This window comes from Pocillopora verrucosa, chromosome 4 (genome assembly GCF_036669915.1).
Source record: "Pocillopora verrucosa isolate sample1 chromosome 4, ASM3666991v2, whole genome shotgun sequence".
Classification (NCBI taxonomy): domain Eukaryota; kingdom Metazoa; phylum Cnidaria; class Anthozoa; order Scleractinia; family Pocilloporidae; genus Pocillopora; species Pocillopora verrucosa.
The window spans coordinates 19,668,177-19,691,668 of NC_089315.1; the positions used below are offsets into that span (position 1 = coordinate 19,668,177).

A 23,492-nucleotide genomic window follows, 5' to 3' on the forward strand; every position below is an offset into this window, starting at 1 on the left:
TTTTCTTCGTTCCACCCACCGGGTAATTTTGCCGCTTAAAGCTGAAACAACACACCTTCTCAGGCGGGCCATATCCTATTGCTCATTTCTATTTCCACATAGAACCCATGGTAATTACCATAAATGGACTCCTTGCCAAATCAACCCCAATGATGAAACTTTGTATAGCTGTCCTTGGTAAACTAATCTCTATGTGAAAACCACGTGGAGGACAAAGAAAATTATACATCAAACAATCCTTACTGCACTTCAATTGATTGGAGATTGTCTATATAAAAAATTTACTACAGCTTCACAGCCACAAGTAGTAATCCTCGAAACTTTAGCCTGTGAGCAGGAGCTCATTATTAACCCTATGGCCAAAGTTTCTTCCCCTGAAAGGAAGTTTAAGTCCTTATACAAGACAAGTCAGCAAAAGATCTGCTTTATCAGAGACAGACCCCTTGCCAGTTCCTGTCACTTGGAGCCTCATAATTTCCCACAGAAGGACTAATAATTTCTAAGCTTTGTAGGCAAGGGTTCAAATGCACTTGAAAAAGACAGTCATCCATATATGATCAATAAATTGTGAAGCACTTCCTAACACACAACTTGTAATAAAGAAATGCTTCATTTCATCTGTCATCAATTTAAAAATTATCCTGTCTATTGGATTCAACAGTTCAACAGAACAGGTTGGTCAGTGAAGACACAGACCTCATGTAATCAGTTCAAAATGTTTATTTACATTTTACTAACAAACCAAAAAAACTTGCATGCAAACTGTTCTCTTTTTTAACAAACTCCTGTTTTCCTGCAGATCAGGTTAAATCCTATCCCTCTGGATTGAGGCCACACTATCCCACAATCCTATGCTCTATACAATAGTGTAGTTAAGACTGGTCCTCATGGCCTCATTGCAGTGGCTTTATGAATGCTAAAATATTTTAATTTAAGCTGCTATCACTAACAAAGTGCAGTATTGTCAATGACATCACCTTAGCATAGATCCAATTTAATAATTCTTAGCATCTCTAGGAGAGTTTTTAGAATAAAAAAAGCCACTGGAAACTTGAGCGATCCTCCAGTTTTAGATGTTAATGTTTTAGCTTTGTGATCTAAATGTAAGATCACCTTCTTCCTCTACCCCTGCCTCTGCCACGCCCTCTGCCTCTCCCACTAGTGGCACGACCTCTTCCTCTGGCAGCTATTTAAAGCAAATATAGCAAGTTAAAAGCTTTTTTCTAACCTTCACATTCCAAAATCAGATCTGCACTTCAATATAGAGATGCAGACCTCATTTTTCTTTCCTCCTAACTTCTCATTTACTTGTGTATTCAAAGCAACATTGTTTGGACCAGAAATAAATATCCATGGTACAAAAAAAAAATTAACAAATTTATATGATTAGCTTTCACTGCAAAATGCGGGGAACATAAATTCTCATAGCCTTTCTCTTTAATGCAGTATAACATAAGAATTAGTCCTAGAATGGCTGTTACAAATACCACTTAACAAAAGGAATGTAAAGTAATAAAACAACAAGAACATACCTGCTTCCTTCTTTTTAGCCTTAGCTTTGGGAGCATCATCAACTAAAAGTGTGTCTAATGGTAAGCTTTCTGGGAGAATGAAGTAGCGAATATTATTGCCCCTGATGCTCAGTGACTCTAACTGTACTGGTTCCTTGTGCTTTATAGTCATTTTCACAGCCTTCAAGTGTGTGTTCATACTCATATCCACACCTATAGTTATAGGGAAAAAACAACATCTCATCAAAATTACTAGTTTGAACCCACAAGTGGTGGTTGATTTTTAAGATACATGGTCCTGGTATGGGCACTAGAAACAGTTGCAACACATCAGTCAATCAACCCAACAAAACTGTATTTTTCAAACCTACAAACAACCTCTAAGACAAACTCTCTCTTCAATATTTGGCTGATAGCACTAACCACGTTCACAGATAAAAAATTAGATAAATAAATTCACAATTTATATAGCACTTTAAGCACTTTAAAACATGATGGAGGGAAAAACAAATATTGCAAATATACATAAAGTTCTCGAAAATCCAACAGGTAGGAGGCAGGCAGTTAGTTATCCACACTGCACAGTGGAGGAGTTGAACTTGGGGTGGCCAAGGATGGAAGACTTGATCCCAGGACCACCAGATAACAAGTCCAGCACCTTAACCTGGATGGATCTTGAAACCCCAGCTTACCAAATGACTAGAGAAATTGGCCAACCACATTACTAACAAAACTCTACTTGACTCTGATAGTGACCTCTGATCATACTGTTTAGTCATATATTGCTGTCACGAAAACCCTTAACAGGACTATCCTCACCTGGACCATCAAACCACAAATATCATTGTGTCTGTTGTTTGATAACTTATGACACCCGTACAACAGTTACTAAGGAAAATGTCTCCTTGCACGGGAACTTCAGAGAAAACATTAATAATTCTGAAGCTTGTAAGAAGGAAAATTTCATGATATTGCTGAGGTCATGACCCAAACAAAGATAAAAACCATGCCAGGCATTGGAAACTCAGCTTAGGCAACAACTTTCCCACGTAAACATGACTAGTAAAATTTATCTCTGGAAACGATCTGCCAGCTTAATCAAGGTATCTGAGCTAAGGAGAGTTAAAATTAACTTAAAAGCGAACATGTATTTAGATTTATACAAGCTAATAGGAGATTAAGGCTCAATCCACGTTGTCTACATATGATTAATGTAAGCTTCCTGATCAACCTAAGAACATATCTTTGCTATTTGCCTCCGCAGAACATAAACAGACGTATATCGCACTCTAGCTGCATTCATACTCACCTGTGATAGTTCCATGAACAACTGTTCCATTTTTTAGTTCGATTGTCACCGTTTCATGGCTTAGTTTCATCAAAAACCTTTTAAGGAGAAGACGCCAAATGAAGATAATCATTATAGTTATAGAGCAAGCAATATTGTACGACCTTGTAAAAAGGCACCGCTAAATTCGTAGTCGGCTCACCTAACAAGTTTCATGGTTACAAGCTGAAGTTACCAGATGCAACCGGATTGCAAAAATTACCAACTCCTTGAAAACCTCAGAGATGGCCGCCAAACGTTTAGAAACGTTCTGCCTCGATCCCATGCCCATGTACAGACCCAGCCTCGGTTGCATGGGCTGTATCTTTGCCATGGTAACGTCTCGTCGTAGCAACGGAAAGGAAATTAAGATGGCGATGTCCGATGTGGATGTTAGTAGTTCTTTGGATCACGATGAAGAGCCTTTGGCGGAACTCACCGACGAAGAACTTTACAATCTTGTTCAGGAAACAATGTAAGTACAAGACAAGCTCTGAAGTGATTATTTTAAATTTGGAGGATGGATGTTTAGAGAATAAATGGAACAAAGGTATAACTGACTTTGGTCATAAGTCTTCAGCTTGCTTACTTGTATGTAGCATTTGTTGCAACTTTGTTTGGTGGTCTCTAACGGGCAAAATGTAAGGTTCTATCACCATGTTCATTACTGTCTCGCAAAAAAGTTGCTCTTGTCTTTTTAGTAAAATTTACTTTGTTTATCAAGTTAAGAATTGGAAGTAAACGACAAATTTTTAAGTTTGTAAAACATGTTTCGACAGAAACTTCTGTCATTTTCAGTTAATTAATGTACAAAGCGTTGGAAGTTGGATATATAACAAGTAGAAAAATGCTCATTGTGATAAATGGTGACAACAAGAAAGAGGCAAAGCATGGAAGAGTGAGAATTAAAAGGATAGTTTTAGATTAACTTGGTGTAATTGTTGATTCGAAGGGGGTTGTTTATCAAGTTACATTTTGCGAATAATTCTGACTACTGCCAGTACTAAAATCTCGATTAACTGCGATATGGTCCTTTTTAGACATGCCAATGACGTTCTCAAAAACGAGACTACGATGTTTGAAAAATACCTCAAGAGAGTTGATCCGAAGGACATTGGACTCCAGCAAGCCAGTAAGTTGTAAAAAAATTTTGTTTCTCTTCCTCTCATCTTTGATTATTCCTTGGTGTTTGATACAGGGGAAGGTGTAAGCAATTATTTTGATCAGTGTTATGTGCTAAAATCATGCTGATAGAGATTTACATTGCAATTAAATAGTAAGTTTACTAGAAATGATCCAGTAAGCACATAATCAAATGTTTCATTGAAGCTACTCAAGGCCCAACCCAACCTGTGATTGAACAAAGTCATAGAGGACTGAGAAAGAGATCAAGATCAAGAGGACCATCATTAGACAGGTAAGAGAATTAATAAAATTAATGTACAACCAAGCAAAGGAAAATATGATATTTGCAATGCATTATTCCTTTTCCCAATAGAAATGTTGTAGTATAAATTCAATTCAAAATGATTACAAAAAAGGGTTAATTTAGTATTATCAACTGAGTTGATGACGTAAATTGGCTACCATAAAGAGGTCAGCTTCTAAACTCTTTATAGTGGCCAATTTACATTATCAACTCAGTTGATAATACTCGATTACCATGTTATACTCTCCCACCGACGCAGCACCACAGTTCCTCTAGAAACTTACCCTCTTGATAATAAAATAGGGTATCCAGTCAACTCGCCGAAGCCAACTTGCCGACGTATAAAATCGGGTAGAGACGTTGGCGAGTTGGTCCTCAATCCAATACAACTTATTAGAAGTTAAACATACAGAAAATTAAACGATATTTAGTAAAAAAACACTGGTGAACATTGGTGAACATCAAACAGAAGCTTAAACATTGGTGAACATCACCAATGACTATAACAGCTTAAGTCGCGAACAAGTTTATAATTGTGCGACAACAACACCGTAAAGACTCATCATGTCAATCGCTCAGATTTTTTAAAGAAACTTGGCTTTTTAGACAAGATCTTTAGTAAAATTCAATTCTTTTTATTTGCAACAAAGTTTATAAGGATCTCAAGGCGAAAAAGCAAAGTTAACATTGCTAATGACTATATCCGCTTCAGACACAAACGAGCTATTGTGTGACAACAACACCGTAAAGACTCATCATGTCAATTGCTCAGATTTTTTAAAGAAAACTTGGCTTTCTAGACAAGATCTTTACCCTAATTGACCCTCGCCAATGACTATATCCGCTTCAGACGCGAACAAGATAATTATTGTGTGACAACAACACTGTTTGTGCGTTGACTTTTTACTAAGCGACTTGACTTAAATAAATAAGACAGATTGACATGAGATATATATATATATATATTATACATACAATATATAATATATATATACTATATCTGCTTTGGACGTGAACGAGATAACTCGTTTGCATCTTAAGCTGTTATAGTCATTGGTGATGTTCACCAATGTTCACCAATGTTTAGGCTTCTGTTTGATGTTCACCAATGTTCACCAGTGTTTTTTACTAAATATCGTTTACTTTTCTGTATGTTTAACTTCTAATAAGTTGTATTGGATTGAGGACCAACTCACCGACATCTCTTCTAGATTTTATACATTGGCGTTGGCGAGTTGGACCATCGGCAAGTTGACCGTAATTCATAAACTAGTCTGACTAGTTTTTATTTCACTTTGTTTGCAATACATTGTTGTGGTTCTTAAAAAAAAAGAAACTTACAAATCAACACAGTTTGAAATCAATTTGACCTGAATTCCCTTCTAACCCATAACATAGACTCCTAAGGTTTTTAAAGACTTGTTTGAATGTTTTTGATCCTTTGTTAGTTGTGTAAGAAGCTGTTTTGATGATTTTATGAAAAGTGTTTGAAAAACAAACTAATTTTTATATGTAACAAATTTCCCACCCCAAAGGCATTTGAAATTAAATGCAGAGCAGAAATGTGACATTGCCCAGCGTGAACTGGAAGAACTTAGAGATGACATTGAGAAACGCAGGGATGAATCTGAAAAGATCCTTGATAACTTCCGGGTATGTGTATCTTGCAATACAGGGTTTTTCATATGTCATTGAAGGCCCCCTGGGCCTTGAAATTTTAATGTGGATCATTGAAAGTTGTGGAAACAAAAATAGAAAAGGAATGCCTTCATTACATGATTGTTGGCACTTTTGAGACTGACCTCTCTACCAGAATTCATAGTAAACATCAACTGAAAAAAGAGCCATGGAAAGTAATGTATTTTATGATTTAAAAGGAGAACTAACTGAACAAAAGTGTGTCTTGAATGGCATTCCAACCAGTGAAAATCCTGGGATACTGCAGAAGCACTTCTATGAATGGGAACTTGCAAGGCAAATGGGAGGTAGTCAATGTAATAGTTTAAAATAGTCTCATGAAGGATGTTGCATCAAAGGAAACATATGGAAATTCTTTAAACTGTAATAAAACAGGAAGGGGAGATCATAACGTTACCATATTTTTTGGCTTTAAGGCTGTCATGGAAGAGGCAGATATTCGAAGTGCTGAAATTAAGAAGGCCTCTTATGAATTTGAGAGAGATGTTGTCAAAGGAGCTGTCAACCAGGTACTGTGTTTGTGTGTGTGTGTTTGTTAGAATTGGAGAAAGCTTAATCAATTAGATCCAAGCAGTTCTTTTACATTTTACAAATCCTGAATGACTTGTTCTTTTATTTCTATTTGGCAGAGAACCAATAAAGTTATTGCAGAGAGAGTCACAAGATACATTGAAGATAAACTGAGAGCGAGGGTTAGTCCATGAGAATTTGATTTTTTCTTAGCACAAATGTACTTGCAGGTGTATCACTAAATACACCAGCTAGAGTTTTATGAACAATGGAAACTCTTTTGCTATATCTGAACTTTTTCTACATTTTGTTGAAGTGTGTGCATGTATTGTGGACCTCATAAAATATACCTATGTTAGTTTTTGTAAACATTGAGAAGAACAACTTTGAACTCTGGGCTTGCTTTGCTACCCCAGAGTCATTTAGATACTCTGATTTCAAACTTGTTGCCACCTATTGACCAATGTATTTTGAGTGGATATACAGATTCTTCAACTGAATATCCAAATGTTGCTTTTCTAGGATACTACAATCGAGAAGTTGAGACTTAAAAACTCCACACTGAAGGTTCAGAAGAGGAAACTGCACATGCAACTAAAGCAGGTCTGTGATAAATATTTTACACATATGAGGAGATGCATTTTTTTTCATTGAAATGAACTGAGTGTGTTTGTTATTCCAGAAAGAAGAAATGGGCGAAGTTCTACATGAAGTGGACTTCAATCAATTGAAAATTGAAAACCAACAATACCTTGAAAAGATTGATGAAAAAAATCAAGATCTACTTAGACTTAAACTTATGGATGGCAATGTACAACAAATTCTCAACACATACAAGAAAAAGTTACACACCCTGACAATGGAGTCCTCAAGGTTAAAACTGGAAATTCAGCAAAGAAATGAGCTGCTATCTAAGATTGATACGGAAACACATATGGTTGAAAAGGTACTTGCTCTCTTCAATTGCTCATTTGCCTGTGTGTTTTTTAGTCTTTTTTTTCTTTCTTTCTTTTAAGGGCTTCTGGTTTGGGAATAATTGAGGTGGACAACTACCAAAAAAAAAAGGCCATTTACAGCAGAAGCACTCAGATGATGTTTTATCAGTGTAAATTTTTTTTATACTTCCAGCAAAACAGTAGAGCCTGGTTTCTGTTTGGAATTTTAGCTCTCACTCACTTTAACCCCAGGCTCTTCAAGTATGCCCCTGGTAATGAACAGGGTATCTTGAAAGTGTTGAAATTTCCTAATGACTCTGTGAAGTTTTCTAATGACTTTCACTCTAACCGAAAAAGAAGATTATTTCTCCTTCTCTATCAAACCCAACTTCACAGCATATCCAAATGCAATTTTTTTTTTAACTTACATGTTCTTAATTTTAAGGAGCGAACAAAAGCAGAGACATTAAACTCAAAGTTGAAACAACAACTTGCAGACTACAAAGTACCTGATGTGAGTATTCACTGTTGTAACCTCTGTCAAGTTGATACAGCTGCTGTGCATATGATGTGAAGCTAATATAATCTCACAATGCATTGTCTTTTAGGTTTTGGATTACGTTACTGAACGAGCAGACCTGTACGAACTCAACAAAACTGTAAGTTCCCATACTTTGTTTGCTAACCAGTTTTGTGTGTGTGGTCCATTTTCAGTTTTTTTCTTGTCATAAAACCCTTGAATAGGATTTTGGCTGGAGGTAACCTTGTTATGATATAGACCAAGCTGTTTTTCATGGTTAATGGCTCTCTTGTTATGCAAGTTCCCCATCTCTATAATATTGAGGTCCCCCTCAGCCTTACTATGGTTCAAATGCTTGGCAAAGAAGCACATGATTGTGAAATGGACTATTCAAGAGCATCACTAAGCATGAACTTCCTTTTATCCCTAAAGCAAAGGTTGTCAAACAAATCAAATGTTTTCTTAAAGCGTTTAAAGGACACCCCTTCACTCGTCTAATAGAATGATCAGGTAGTTGATTAGGTTAAAGACTGCTCTCTTTGTTTGATTTAGTGTTTTTTTCACAATGAAACTTTAATTGTTATGTTAGACCACCAAAAAAAAGGTTTTTCCAAAGTATGAAGTTTTGATCATAAATGGTATGTTACATTTTACAGGTTCACATGTGGGAGAGAAAGGTGGAAATAGCACGGGTGAGTATATTGATATTTCCATGCTTTTTGTCGCATTTTCACGGGATTTTTGTTGTCAGAATATACTAAAACAGTGGATAGCGTCGAAAGCACGCTCTGATTAGCTACTCAAACACCAAATATATGCTATTCACCTCTGACCAACTCGCGCAGGTTTTGTGCCCGAAAATATTGTAATCGTTGCAGTAATTAAATGTTTTAAAGTAATCTTTTTGTGCTATAGTACCTCTCTGTGAACTAAAACAACTATTCCCTTCCATTTCGGTGAATAGTTTTCAACTATCAGTGAATAAGATTTGTTTCCCAGCTGAGAATCAATGCTCCTGTCTTGTGACTTAAATCTTTGTCCAACGACTTTAGCAATCCTTAGAAATGCGTGTCATATTCTCATTACCTTGGCTCCACTTTCTCATTTATTGTTTCGTTGTTCTTCCTGCAGATGGCTTTGAAAACGAATCAGAAGACTTGGCGCAAACTGCAGATGGTACATCAGGAGCAAAACCCCTGGAAAAGCTAGAAGTAACACACGAGTTCCTGAAATTATTTTCGGTCGACTAATGTAGTGGAGAATGTAGATTGTAAATAGGGAGGGTTTTACTAATGCCGTTGTGTAAAATATTGTTGGAATTATCTTTGTAAATAAACAGAACTTTCCTTGGTAATAATTTAGTCGCTCTTTTTGAATGGTGAACACGGAATTCAACGACACCTCCACCAAATAGGCTTGGACCCTGTGGGCTATTTTGTGACCCACACCTCTGTTAAACGGACACTTTGCGATAGTAAAGCATGTCAGTTGGAAAACAAGCGAAACGCACGGCTAACTTGTTTCCAGCCATAATTGTAATCATCTTTCTTTCCAACAATTCACCATGGAAACGAGAGAGACGCTCCATGTAATTAATTTCATTAAGTGGCTGAAGATAATGAAAGATTTTCATACTAGAAAACAGAAGTAAGGCTTGTAGTTACCTCGCAATTTATCACAACCTTTGATACACGGCCTCACAAAGGTGCACACTTAATACAGGTTTCTGTTTACCAAAATGTTAAAGGGATAGGTGGATGTGCAAAATCGTTCTTTTTTTTAAATAACTGTCGTGTCTCGGGTTGTAAGACTCACGCTAATCAATTGTGCATTGATCGCGACGTTTGTACTGCTATACTGCCAGTCTTCGTCAAGCGACGAGGTCGAAAGTTTATGTGTCCCTACTTATAGCACTTTGGTTTGTTGTTATTGGTGTTATAGCCAGCATTTCGATCCTTATTATTACTTATAGAAATATGTTGTTCCCTCATAAGTCCGCTCCGTTACTAATCAGCTGCTAAGGTTTTTCAGGTATCCACGGTTCAGGAATTTCAATTTCGTCATCTCTATTGACGTTTTAAGGATAAAGTCTCACGTGGATGGCTTCTTTAACCCTTTAACCCTTCGTGTAGTTGTGTTAGATTTAAAGATGGTGTACACGCCTTGTTGTTGTACCAAGAACTGTTAATTGCTATAACTCTTCCATCTTGAATGAATCTTTACGGTTCAATAATCACGCTTTACCGAGACTTTCAACAATTCCCGTGAGAGTAACTACGCGTGTTTCCTCCAGCCATTACACAGAAGAAAGAGCCGTCAATTTCAATAATCTGGCTATTATCAAGCCTAAGAGAAACATCGACGCCAGGAAAAACACCTTGCAGTTCGTACCGTCAATAGCTGTGTCTAATGTAATGAGTTTGGCACCAAAAATAGACGAACTTCGTATTTTTTTGAACACCCACGAGTTTGATCTTTGTTGTATAACGGAGACATGGCTGAAAGATTCTATTGATGACAGCGTAGTTGACATTAGTGGCTACAACATCATACGCAAAGATAGGACCCACAAGCTACATGGGGGTGTGGCTCTATATGTAAAAGATTCCATCAAATTCTCAATTCTATGGGACTATGAGTTTCCTGACCCCGAGGGCCCTGAGGTTTTGTGGGCCAAAATCACGCCCAACCGATTGCCCCGGGGTTATAGCTGCCTTATCATTGGTATAGTATACCATCCTCCACCGCCTGCCAAAGATGAGCCCCTCCTTGATTACATGATGGATTCTCTCTCTAGGATAGAGAGTGATATCCCTGGCGCAGGTATAATTCTCGCTGGCGACTGGAACAGGGCAAATGTTTCACCAGTTATTAAGCAGTTCCGCCTCACGCAAGTCGTCCATTTTCCAACAAGAGGGGATCGTACACTCGACAAAGTGCTAACTAATCTTACAGAACACTACGAGAAACCTTCTCCATTCCCGCCCTTCGGACTATCCGATCATTGTACTGTTGGTTTGTTTCCAAAAATTAGATCGAAGGCCAATATTCCTGCAAACAGAACGGTTACTACACGTGCTGTTAACGCTGAGTCCAAACAGGCTTTTGGTCGTTATATGACGGGGGTCGACTGGTCATTAATCGACACTATAGATAGCGTCCAAGAACAGTATGCTCACTTCAGTGACCTAATTCACATAGGGTTAGATTCTATCCTTCCCAAAAAGCGAGTTAAGTTCCACCGAAACGACGCACCATGGATTTCACCCAAACTCAAGGCACTTATAGCACACCGTCAAAGAGCATATTACCAAGACAACAAACCATTGTTCCACTACTACCGGAACAAAGTAAACAGGGAACGGAAGCTCTGCAAACGCTCTTATTACAACACTAAAGTCAGCGTTTTGACCGAAAACAATCCTAAAATGTGGTGGTCCGAATGTAGGCGGTTATGTGGAATGAACAAAACATCTACAAGTGTCGCAAATCAGCTCCTAGCAAGTAAACCAGCTACCTCAATCAACCTTAAGATCTTGGCTAATGAAATCAACACAGCTCTGCTAGAACCTCAAGCTTCGTTTGACCCACTTTTAGATAATATCGAAACTGTGAGCACTGAGGGTTTTAAAACTCCCATTATTTCACTGGAAGCTACCTTCAAATGCCTTAGTACGGTCAGCTCCTCCAAAGCTGGGGGCCCAGATAATATCCCAAACTGGGTCTTGCGTGACTTCGCTCCTGAGCTCGCTCAACCTCTTCGTTGTATCATCAATTCCTCGATTAGTCAAGGGACTTTACCGGACATTTGGAAATGTGCAAACATCACCCCTCTTCCCAAAACAAAGATAGTTGAGGATGCGGCGAAAGATTTGAGACCTATTTCACTGACACCAACGTTGTCCAAAATTGCCGAGCACTACGTCGTCCATGAACATGTGAAACCAGCACTTCTGAAACGCCTGGAACCCGATCAATTTGGGTGTATTCCAGGATCCTCCACTGCGCATGCATTGATAAACCTGATGCACAATTGGGCGCAAGCAACAGACGGAACGGGGAACACCGTGCGGATCTTTGCGTTGGACTATAGAAAAGCCTTCGATCTGATAGATCACAGCCTCTTGCTATCGAAACTCTCGACCTACAATATCAACCCTTACATCATTAATTGGATAATAGCCTTTCTTAAAGATAGGAAACAAAGGGTCAAACTTGCACATGATTGTCTCTCAGAGTGGGGATCGGTCCGAGCAGGAGTACCGCAGGGAACAAAATTGGGACCGTGGCTATTCTTGGTTATGATAAATGATTTGAAAGTACCATCAGCCAGTGATTGTATAAAATATGTAGATGACACGACAGTGTATGAAATCATAAGCAAGGGTGGTCCTAGCAATGCTCAGTCTATGATAAACGAAGTAGCTACCTGGTCAACACTTAACTCGTTTCAACTTCATCCGAAAAAATGTAATGAGCTAAGAGTTTCCTTCGTGCGCTCCCCTCCTTCCTACGATCTCATAGAAATTAATGGCTCTAAGGTTAGCGCCGTTAGTGTCGTGAAATTACTGGGTGTGTATTTTCAAGACAACCTCAAGTGGAACACTCACGTTACTGAGATGATTAAAAAGGCCGCTAAGCGCCTTTACTTTTTAACTCAGTTAAAGCGAGCTAAGGTACCATCACCAGAATTAGTGAATTTTTATGTTGCTTGCATTCAATCCGTCTTACTTTATGGATGTCAGGTCTACCATTATAGTCTCCCCGATTATTTGAGCTTAAGTTTAGAGCGTGTCCAAAAGAGAGCCTTGAAAATTATATACGGTTATGATAATCATTATAGAGAAGTGCTTCAGATGGCAGAGCTGAAAACCCTAAGGGATCGGAGGGAAGACCTTTGCTTAAAATTCTTTAACAACATCGTCTCCAATCCCTTGGATTGTTTGTACCACTTACTGCCTTTCGACAACCGAGATCAACTTATGGAGTTACGACGACGCAGACCATTTAGAGTTTCCTTTAAAACAAATCGGTTCAGAGATACTTTCATTCCAGCAAGCGCAAGACATTTTAATTGACATCTATTACAATTGTATATGGGCCCATATGTAAATTAGTTCCCTTTTAGGTTTGATTTTATTGTATAGTTCTATTATATAATTTGTACACCTTTGTAATTCAGCTTCCAGCTGCTATTAAGGTATTCTTAATAAACGTCTATCTACGTCTATCTATCGAAGACAGCGGTAAAGAATCTCTGAGGCACCTTTAATGTAGGATAGAACCGCAGTAGACTTGAAATCATGTGTGGGCTTCTCATTGACTGTTGATCCTTTTGTCTCTGCAATCTTTCGCACAAATGAGGGTGGATTTCTGTTAACAACAAGAACTGGTGATATAAGGTGTTATAAGGTGTTTGGCCCGGTCGTATAGACAAACCTCACAATAACCCATGTTACTGACTGAGGATGGTAATATTCATAAGCTAAGTGTTAGTCAGTATGACTAGGTTTTCTGAACATGCCGGTGCTGAGCTAACCTTCGGCGGCCCGACAAACTGACATGTCCAGAATGGTGTTAGTTTTCTCGACTTCCACAGGAAGTGGATAGAAGGCTTTCGTTTATTTAAATGTTGTAATAAGCTCTAAACATTATTTAGATCTAAAATGGTAGAGGTGTCATCTATATATCGCTTCCAGATCTTAGGTTTTGAGGTGATGTAATCATCGACTGTTCCTCAAACTTTTCCATGTACAGGTTAGCTATAACGACCCTTAGTGTAAATTGCTCTGGTGATTATTAGGATGCGCACGCTCTGATTGGTAAAGGATTGCCCCATATCTCGCTATAATCACCTCGTGTTTGGAGATCATAGCTTGAGCGCTAAATTTCAAAATGGCTGCCTCGCGTTTTGTCAACGTTACCGAGAAAAAGGTAAACGCAGTAGAAGAAATTCAATTCTGAAAAGCACAAAAGATGCTATTAAGTTTGGTGCAACCCTTTTCAAAAGTAGGATATAAAATTTTCGCTGTAAAATTCTAAAGGAAACAGGCTACTTATCTTGATGCAAATAATGAAAACAATTGTAACAGAAAATACGCAAAAGTTTTCTTTATTTACGGAATTGTTTTCAACATCAGAATGAATCTACAACACAACTCGATAGCACTTGAGCAATTATACTAAAACAAATTACTCGCCTCGCTCCCTACATAAGTTACTTCGCTCCGTGTAGAAAACTAAGGTAAAGGTAGCAAAGCTAACGTGTCTAAATTGATAGTTCATTAAATGATGTGCATATCTTACCGAACAATAGATTATCGCTCGCGCGCACTTGAAATAGATCCGAGCTACGCAGAAAGAACAAAAAAAGCCTTATGAAAGGGACTCACGAAGTGTAATATACTTTATTTATTTAAGATGGCGGATATCAGTTTCCTCACATCAAAGAGCAAAAAAGGCCACACTGGATAGTATTGGTATTTGAATTCTAATAATCAGACGATAACGTTATCATTTATTCCACGATCATTTATTCCATCATCGCTATACATCATACATCGGTAAATAATCTGAAGGACAGAGTGAATACGATGTACACGAATCGTCGCGAGACACATCATCACCTTTAAACTTAAAAGATCATTGGTATGTAATACTTTACTCTACAGCATGAAGCGAACTTATGTTGGTAGCGAAGTAACTTATTTGATGGAGCGATCTAACTTCCGAGTGGAGCGATCTAACTTCCGAGTGGTGCGATCTAACCGGATACCGGTGGTAAGTACGAGAATAAAGGTTTGAAATCTTGTTTGTCTTATTGTGCAGTACTTAGGAGATTTTGTCACCATGCGTACTTCAAAACATCATTCACAGGAACTAAACATCAACCTCACAAGTTGCACCTTTATTATGGGAATTATCTTATTACCACATAGATATAGAATTGACCTTATACATACAGTTCAAGACGGCAGTGTGGTAAATTGTTATCCACATTTTATGTTCGATAGGATCACCTTATGTCATATTTTCGCAGCCGTTGTTTGGTCTCGTCACGCAACGCCCTATCTCTCTCTGGGGGTAAAGAGGTGTTGCGTAACGAGACAAAAGAACGGCTGCAAAGGAGACTCCATGCACTTGTATTCATAACAGTCAACAAAAATCAGTACAATGAACCTGAGGGCAGTCTAGCACATAAAAAATTATTTGGAATAATTTCTTTTTTTGACGTTCACACGTTGGTTATCTCTTCGCTGGATGGCCACACAGTATCTAAGTTTTACTTCTCACTTACCAAAACTTTACAAAGGTAACTATTGAGAACTTCTTCAGTGATCGTTTCAGTAAACTATGAGAATCGTATTTGATTACCATAGTGGAGAGAAATAGGCCAGCAAATTAACAATTCTATGATGGTAAATCCATTGTAGAGTGGTCCTGTCGATGCCTTGAAACCCAGTCTTCACCTAGTAATAGAATAGAGCAGTCAATACTCATCTAAAGACAAAGTTTATTGTTTCAATCCTAAACCTCCACTCTCCTGTGTACTTTAAGTTTTCCCGCTGGGTGACCTGTTGATCAAGTGTTAGGCCCCATTTCAAGCCACTTGTTTGAGTTCCCTCGAGTAAAATATTGAAACTCATCAACAGTTGTCAAAATTCACGCCACTTTGTCTCACCTTGGCATTTACGACTGCAGTAAAATCTTGTACCCTTTCCACTGCACCTATCAGAATATGTAAAAGAATAAACGATCGAGACTAGTAGGTTTCCCAGAGAAAAACAAACATCATGTAAAATGAGAATCCAGAAAGAGTTTTTTCTCGCTAATTAACAATTTGTTTTCGGCGTTGCGGGAACAAACTCTTGCAGTTTCAGATGGGTAACATTTCTTCCAAGAATATATCTTCGTTCGCTTTTCTATCTAAGCAAAAAAAAGTTGGGAAGGGAACGTCATCTTTTCCAATTCCTTACATGTCAAGTTATTTGGAGTTGACAACGAACAATACAAATTCACAGCTCATTTGGAAGCAGATGTCATAAATCAACTTTTTTTTTTTACTAACGGTAGCAAAGTTTACGAGATTTTTTTTCTGCCGGAAATTGAGAATCGTGGATTACCACCTCAGTCCGCAAAACTGAAAAAAGAACAAAAAACAAAACAAAACAAATCATCACACAGAACTTGCGCTCAAGGTGAGACTGAGTTCACCTGCTTCGTGCCTAAATATGAACGCTTTGGAAGCATTCCACCATTATGAAGCCATTGTTCAGATACAAAAGGTACCCTTACCTCTGACACTTCTTAAACGTTCCCGCGTATCTCTCAACTTGCCTACAGTTAGCACAGGCGTGTTTCTTCTTAGTACAGCTCTCAGCATAGTCCTTCATAATCACCTCACGTAGCCGACTACCTTCAATCACTTCTTCCTCTTTCTTCCTACACCTCTCTTCAAATTCGACGTTCGGGTGAGGCTTTCCAAGGTGAAACTGTTCTCTCAGCCTCCTGTAGGAGCCGTCTTTGTCCCGTTTATACACTTCCATGAAATCAATAGCAGAGGCTCCCCCCCTGTCCGTTAGCACTGACGTTATACCTCTTATGACTTTGGCCTCCCAGCTATCTTCCTCTTCCTCCTCCTCCTCCTCCTCAGAGCTGTCTGATGCTCCTCCATTCCGACCGATAGTAGCCACTGCCACCATCGGACCTCCGCTTGGTTTGACGACTTCAGTGGACGAAGCTTTTGTGGTATTGTCCTCTTTAGTGCTTACACTTTGGGTTGATTCAGAGTTGCTGACAGGCACCTGTGACAAGGACGTGACACCAAGCTCATCGAGTTTCCCTGCTTCTAGCCAACGCCTTAAATAGCGACAAACTGATCCACCGAACTTCACGTACAGAGGAAATACCACCACAGCCTATAAACATCAAGTCCACATTCTTGATGATTAACTGTTGATTAACTTCAATAGAATTTTTAAAAGCAAGGAAGAAAAATAATGCAAAATTGTTTCATATATATATATATATATATATATATATATATATGTTCCGTCTGTATAAATGTATGGTGAAACTAAGGATAATAACCTTTAATCGGGACTCTTGGTCTGGTTCTCCAAAGAGCCTTCGAAACACATCTCTAAAAACAAAGAAAGAATCAACCTCACAGTTATTCAACAATTTCGTTACATCAAAGATAAATGATGTAAATTTCTAAGAGCTGTGATAGATTCATCAAAAAAACATAGCAAACACAATCCCAGGCTACTGTCACTTTACACAACATACCTTGTATCTTTGTGAACAAAGGGATCTTTGGCTGAGGATATAAAAATCAAATGTTTAACATATGTTTTAGACTGCAGAGTTACTAGAACATGCAATACTACACATCTCTGGTAAGGTATCAATAAAGTACCCAGCAACTTTAACCCTTCAACTCACATGGATGACTAAGACAGAATTTCTCCTTACAATTTCAAAAACAACATCAAGCAGACAAGTGATGAGAATAAAGAAAAATATCAACTATTGTTATTTGACCCAATGCCAAATTCACAGAACTGACATCATAAGAATTGTATGAAAGAGAGTAAGGAGAATTACTATTGAGATCTTGGGAGTGAAAGGGTTCAGAGCTTGTGATAAGAAGCAAATAATGGAGTTCCCAACACACTGTTGAGACAAATGTATTAATACAACAGTTAAAGAGCAAGTGAGAAGATGATGACTAAAAGCCCAAACTGGTTCATATATCATAATTCATGGTAAAGCATAGAATGAAGAGTAAATAAGAGTTACAAAGTTAACCAAAATGAAATCAGCCGAAGTTCAGCCGCTCGTGCGTTCCCAACAACCAAGAACTAAACTTATCGTGAAATCGAGGGACTTACGGCCTACAACGCGTATGGCTATGCGCACGTATCTTGGAAATGTGGACGTTAAGACACTTATCGATAGTAAAGATTCTTGCAAGGGCAAAGTGGAAATGCTGGAGACCATAGTTAAGACCGGAATGGACATTCTCCTCCCCCTGAAGTCTAAGTCGGTACAAACCAACGAGCCGCCCTGGGTCAATCAACAATTGAAGGGTCTCATTCACAGCCGCCAAAAGGCCCTCGCTCAAGGCGACCAGGAGCAGTACCGCACCCTACGAAATCGCGTTAATCGTGAGAGGAAAGCATGCCGTGCAAAGTTCTATAACTCCAAGGTTGAACATCTGAAGGACTGTAAACCCGCAGTTTGGTGGCGTGAGGTAAAGAAGCTCAGTGGTAAGTCAGACGCAGCTTCTAGAGGCGTTAATCCAGCTGCCCTCTACCAACATATTGATTGTGGTCAGAGAGGTTCGCCTCCAAGCACGATAGACATTGCTAACACCATCAACCAGGCGTTCTTGGCTCCTATGCGCGTCTTCACCCCCCTTTCACCTAACACCTCAACCAACTCTGACCAGGAGAGTGCTTTCCAGGTATCAGAATTCTCTGTTTTAAAGAAGCTATCCGCCTTAAATCCAACTAAGGCAACCGGTCCGGACGGAATCCCCGGTTGGCTTCTTAAAGAGAATGCAGATTTACTAGCACTGCCTGTGACTGATATCCTTAACTGTTCGTTTAAGGAAGCACGGTTGCCTCAGTCTTGGAAGGACGCTAACATCACTCCAGTACCAAAGCAGAATCCAATACACGATGTAAACAAACATCTACGTCCAATATCCCTAACTCCCGTGCTTTCTAAGGTTGCTGAAGATTTCGTCGTGGAGAGTTTCCTCAAGCCTGTTGTGTTGGCGAAAGTGGATGTACGGCAGTTTGGGACTGTGCCAGGTTCCAGTACGACACAAGCACTAATAAGCATGGTCCACTCATGGCTTAGTGCTACGGATGGGAACGGTGCAACTGTCAGAACCATCCTCTTTGACTTCCGCAAGGCGTTTGACCTTATTGACCATCAGATCCTAGTTCAGAAGCTCATTTCATACGATCTTCCAAGCGGAATAATTGACTGGATAGTGGACTTTCTGTCCTGTCGCCGACAGCGTGTTAAACTTAGTCAGGACTGTTACTCGGAGTGGGGGGCCATCCCATCAGGGGTCCCACAGGGCACAAAACTTGGCCCCTGGTTATTTACTATTATGATAAACGACCTCATCATCCCGGGTACAGACATGTGGAAATATGTCGATGACTCCACTATTTCTGAAACAGTCATGAAGTCTGAGGTCAGCAAAGTCCAACAAGCGGTTGACGAACTCGCGACGCAAGCTTCTGCTGACAAGTTCCAATTAAATGAAACCAAGTGCAAGGAACTGCGCATAACATTCAGTCACTCTAGAAAGAACTTTGATCCAATTAAGGTTAATGATCAGGACTTAGAGTGTGTAGAGCAAGCAAAGATCTTAGGTTTGCAGATATCTTGCGATCTTACGTGGAATAATCACGTATCCGAAGTTGTAAAGAAAGTAAACAAGCGCCTGTATTTTTTGCGTCAGCTTAAGCGTGCACAAGTCAAGTCGGAGGAACTTTTGCTCTTCTATTTGACTTGTATTAGGCCTGTCACTGAATATGCATGCCCTGTTTATCATCATAGCCTCCCGCAATACCTTTCAGTAGATCTTGAGAGATGTCAAAGGCGAGCTTTACGTATTATCTATCCAGATTGTTCGTACAATGAGGCGCTTCTTTTGACTGGTCTAGTTCCCTTACACAACGGCCGCGAGTTCTTATGTGATAAGCTTTTTAATTCCATCCTGTCTAATCCCTCGCACAAGCTCTATAGCTTACTACCTCCCAAGAATGAGTGCGAAGTCAATTTAAGGAGTCAGCACTCTTTTACTACACGGCGCCTCCACACCATTCGTACTCGAAATAGTTTTATCCATCACTATGTCCATAAAGCAATGATGTAATATTGTTTTTCTCTTAATTATATATTTTTGTCTTTTTAATTAGCTCTTCTTAGCCATGTATTTTTTTGTAGTATATATTTTATTGTAAATCAAACGTAATTCAGCCTGTGGCTGCAAGGTTCTTGATAATAAACTATCTATCATTAACTATCTATCTATCGAAATCATGTGCTGAAGATTGATGTTCCCCAAAATACAAACAAATCAGTAAAGGAAATCAACACTGCAAGATCATACTAATATCAAGGGCAGAACTGTTATGGGTTCACAGGTGCAACAAAAACAATTTCAGGTTTAAATAATTAAAGGTGTCTACCTACCACATGAGGAACTACCACCCAGGTTCTGAATCATGCCCCTGTTTTGAAGCAGACAAACAGCATCTGTGACCAAATATTTACCTTTGCTTGCCTTACCTGTGACAACACAGAAAAGTGCACTTTTAAACCTCAGAGAAAGTTTATGAGCAGAAAGGACTTAACAAATTGTATATACTGCCAATGGGGCTCAAAAACAGCAAAGGAAAATGAACCATAAGAACATTATTTCTAGTTTTCCTGTGTTCTTTTGTGCTCTTCATTTTAATTTGCATTCTTAATGTTAGTCTGTTTTTTGAGTCAGCGCCTATTAAAACCATGATACAGCTTCCAGTTAATTATTTCATTGACACTCAAATTAAGCAAAAAAACAAAAAACAAATACAGTCCTACAGAGTTGTCAAAATATGCCAGCAGCCACTACATATCACCACCCACCAAAAAACATGCCATCTTTTCCAAATGTTTATGTCACAATTTTCAGTACTGAAGCATGAAATTCGGAGAAATAGAATTGCTTAATACCACCCATTTTGTATCACAATCCAGTTACTTAAGATGTTATTAAAACTGTGGTCTTAAAAATGTTTGTTGTCTTAGGGTGCCTACTTTAGCTTCTTAACCTACTGCTTTAAATAGCAAAACTGAATATCACCTTCAACAAAACTTTTGGAAATATTTTCTATGACATCAACTATAAAGCTATGTTCATTCTGTCAAGAGAGAGCAAAAACAATTAAAAATCAAAAATTAGCTTTCTAAGATGAAAAAATATACTTTCCTGTTGAGAATTTCATTATAAATAATTTGGTTCTTTGCCTCAATATTGCATCATCAATGGAGGATATTTAATTCAAAAGCTCAGAAGTTTCAATTACTCATATATATGTATATATATATATATATATATATATATATATATATATATATATATATATATATGGGAAGTCTGTGTTTCAATTTTTCCAGTGTGCAGTGCTTGATTCATAGAAGTAGAGCACAATATATGTTGATATAGGGAAAAATAAAGAGACAATACTTTCATCCCTACAATCCTGTTTTGTGATTTCTCACTAATAAGGAGATTTTGAAATCCCTGAATTTTGGAATCCCTGATTTTAAAACAAGCCTGTTTCATGATTACTAACTCACCATGGGACTTCAAAATCCCCTCATGAGTTAGTAATCACAAAACAGGCTTGTAAGGAAAAAATTACAGTCTCTCCACTTTTCCCCTATCTCAATATATCTATATATATAAACATATGTTCCTCCCATATATACCAATTCCTAAAGAAAGGAGTAGATCTTAAATAATTTTATGCTACTGATATCAGGTTGACAAATCAACCACAATTTTCTATTTTCTATACCCTAATTGATCATAAAAGTGAAATCAACAATGTTCACTAAGATTTGTTTCTTTAAACAATACTAAGATTGAAATTTTTATCAAGGGTTATATATATACCTTAAGTGGAAAGTCTTTCATACAGCCATGATTTAATGAAAAATCCCTGAAAGCCTCAACAAACTTCTGCTTTCGTTCTTGTGTCTAAAATGATTAAAAATGTTAGAGACATTTAAAACCGGCAAGATCTTGTCAAAGTATAATCTGCCATTACAAGAGCAGAGACCCAGAGTTTGTTGCTGCAGTGTAAAACAGCTGATCATGTCACCTAGCAAATGGAAATCTTTCCTGAATTGTATTTAGAAATGATTCAAACTTTCACATGGTGTACCACAAGAGAATTACAATTTTGATGGCTAATACATCCATCACACAGACAAAAACCACAATTCACCTCAGTGTTGGTGGCTAACATGATTAGCACCAACAAATCTTAAACCTTTTTTTTTTTCTGTAGCACAAATCAGTATGAAATTATAAGCAACTGTTTGCAGACATTGCTGCTCCTAAAAGATTATTGAGATCCCTGTTATTTTTTTGTTTTGTTTCCAAAATATAGATTCAATCAGATAAGCAACTAGGATAGAAACATTTGACAAAACTCTCAGGGGCAATTCTGACTCGAGCTGATTTTCATCAAAATATTAGTTGACAAATTATGTAAAAAATTGTCTCTTACACTGATCGTGTTACGTCATGTACACGAAAGCTGATAGTTCAGCTGTTTTGTTCTTGAGGTAAGCTTGTATACTAGTTTTGGACTTACACTGTTTTTCATGTGGGGAAGAGGTTTGGAGAATGAAGAGAAGAGTAACACATTTATTGTTAGCCAGCACGATTTCAAATATCGGTAAATTAGATTGAAAATGAACCCACTGTCCTAAAAGTACCAGAGAACGATTAAACTTGGTAGAAATGGAAAAACACGAATTCATATGATCGAACACCGATTTCGATTCGAGGTAGTTTCGATGGTAATGATATCATTATTTTCACGGATCATTTCAATACCTGGTCTTCCAGTAAACTCTTCAATGCGTCCTTGTGCTTCTGGTAGAATTCATAGTCTTGAGGTGTGATATCTGGGTCAAAGAGTTCGAAATCCGAAGAACTAAACAACACATTCCTCATTTTCTCTTCCACGCTATCTCCTACTGATGTACTTCTACCAGTTTAGCTCTATGGCTGCTTCATGTACGGAGGAGTGAAATATCAACTCGCAACCAGCTCTTCCCTCTCTTTTAGCGGCTCATTAAAGAGCGATGCCATTGCACTTTTCGTTGTTCTAAAGAATGACTTAAAGTCTGAAATCATCTGAATCTCTCGTGTATCCGATAGAGAGATACAGATAAATGTCGGAAACTAATAAAGGCCTTCGTACCGGCCCTTAGTTCACGAATGCTGTAGCAGCGCTACTGGGGGTCAGCTCACCGAACATCAGCATATCAGCGTAATATCGGTTACTTATCAAGATAGTTCGTTGACTTGACATGGTGAAATTGCATATACATTCTATCCATGATGGTCTACAGAAGACTTCGACCTAATACTATCAATTTATGATTAGACTTTTAGGAGATATTGCCATTAGAGATAATAAAGTTTTCAGTTTTTTCTTTCTGTTGTACTCCTTGGTATTTTATGCTCTTCGTTTTAGTAAATCTGTTTTTCTTTCGTACTGTTTCATTGATCGGGGCGGTCCACTTTCATGATTTTCCATCCTTGCGAATCTTCAGGTAGATTAGAAATTTGTACCGGTCAAGTCCAGAACGAAGGAATCCAGATGAATCTTCACCGAAAAAAAAGCATTTACCTTATTTTTATTACAGGGTTTTAAAGGAGGAGTTAGGCAAATCACGCTCAACGGGAGGTTTTGCACTGAACTTAAGGTCGACTTCGAAAACGAACCATAGAAGGTTACGGAAGGAA

At 38.3% G+C, this 23,492-nt stretch overlaps 3 protein-coding genes across 3 annotated transcripts; 1 reads left to right on the forward strand and 2 right to left on the reverse strand.

The window, feature by feature from the left end:
- Window positions 1–702: 702 nt before the first annotated feature.
- LOC131798822 (small nuclear ribonucleoprotein Sm D1-like) lies at window positions 703–3,131 on the reverse strand. The gene is made up of 4 exons (XM_059116483.2): window positions 3,002–3,131; window positions 2,821–2,897; window positions 1,533–1,724; window positions 703–1,186 (listed from the first exon to the last, which is right to left on the reverse strand). Exons 1-4 carry the CDS (start codon window positions 3,013–3,015, stop codon window positions 1,110–1,112), a joined length of 360 nt encoding a protein of 119 aa, XP_058972466.1. The 5' UTR covers window positions 3,016–3,131; the 3' UTR covers window positions 703–1,109.
- Window positions 3,084–9,291, forward strand: LOC131798823 (cilia- and flagella-associated protein 263). The gene is made up of 12 exons (XM_059116484.2): window positions 3,084–3,313; window positions 3,879–3,970; window positions 4,168–4,255; window positions 5,803–5,920; window positions 6,382–6,474; window positions 6,595–6,657; window positions 6,998–7,078; window positions 7,158–7,421; window positions 7,856–7,924; window positions 8,019–8,069; window positions 8,587–8,622; window positions 9,062–9,291. Exons 1-12 carry the CDS (start codon window positions 3,084–3,086, stop codon window positions 9,137–9,139), a joined length of 1,263 nt encoding a protein of 420 aa, XP_058972467.2. The 3' UTR covers window positions 9,140–9,291.
- Window positions 9,292–14,036: 4,745 nt separating this feature from the next.
- LOC131798809 (uncharacterized) lies at window positions 14,037–22,729 on the reverse strand. Its single transcript, XM_059116467.2, has 9 exons — window positions 22,575–22,729; window positions 21,624–21,707; window positions 20,808–20,865; window positions 20,156–20,251; window positions 17,222–17,252; window positions 17,021–17,072; window positions 16,226–16,848; window positions 15,612–15,658; window positions 14,037–15,399 (listed from the first exon to the last, which is right to left on the reverse strand). The coding sequence occupies exons 1-9, from the start codon at window positions 22,692–22,694 to the stop codon at window positions 15,341–15,343; spliced, it is 1,170 nt and encodes a 389-aa protein (XP_058972450.1). The 5' UTR covers window positions 22,695–22,729; the 3' UTR covers window positions 14,037–15,340.
- Window positions 22,730–23,492: the final 763 nt, after the last annotated feature.

Excerpts from the sequence above, each read along its gene's own strand:
- LOC131798822 (XM_059116483.2), bottom strand. Across the intron at positions 1,725-2,820 it reads TGTTCATGGAACTATCACAG|GTGTGGATATGAGTATGAAC; the intron begins GTGAGTATGAAT and ends CTATAACTATAG. Across the intron at positions 1,187-1,532 it reads GGCTAAAAAGAAGGAAGCAG|CTGCCAGAGGAAGAGGTCGT; the intron begins GTATGTTCTTGT and ends TGCTTTAAATAG.
- LOC131798823 (XM_059116484.2), top strand. The coding sequence starts at position 3,084 with ATGGCCGCCAAACGTTTAGAAACGTTCTGCCTCGATCCCATGCCCATG. Across the intron at positions 3,314-3,878 it reads AATCTTGTTCAGGAAACAAT|ACATGCCAATGACGTTCTCA; the intron begins GTAAGTACAAGA and ends GGTCCTTTTTAG. Across the intron at positions 6,475-6,594 it reads TCAAAGGAGCTGTCAACCAG|AGAACCAATAAAGTTATTGC; the intron begins GTACTGTGTTTG and ends TCTATTTGGCAG.
- LOC131798809 (XM_059116467.2), bottom strand. The coding sequence starts at position 22,694 with ATGAGGAATGTGTTGTTTAGTTCTTCGGATTTCGAACTCTTTGACCCA. Across the intron at positions 20,252-20,807 it reads TTCCAAAAGTTTTGTTGAAG|GTAAGGCAAGCAAAGGTAAA; the intron begins GTGATATTCAGT and ends GTGTTGTCACAG. Across the intron at positions 15,400-15,611 it reads CTGCAGTCGTAAATGCCAAG|GTGAAGACTGGGTTTCAAGG; the intron begins GTGAGACAAAGT and ends TTCTATTACTAG.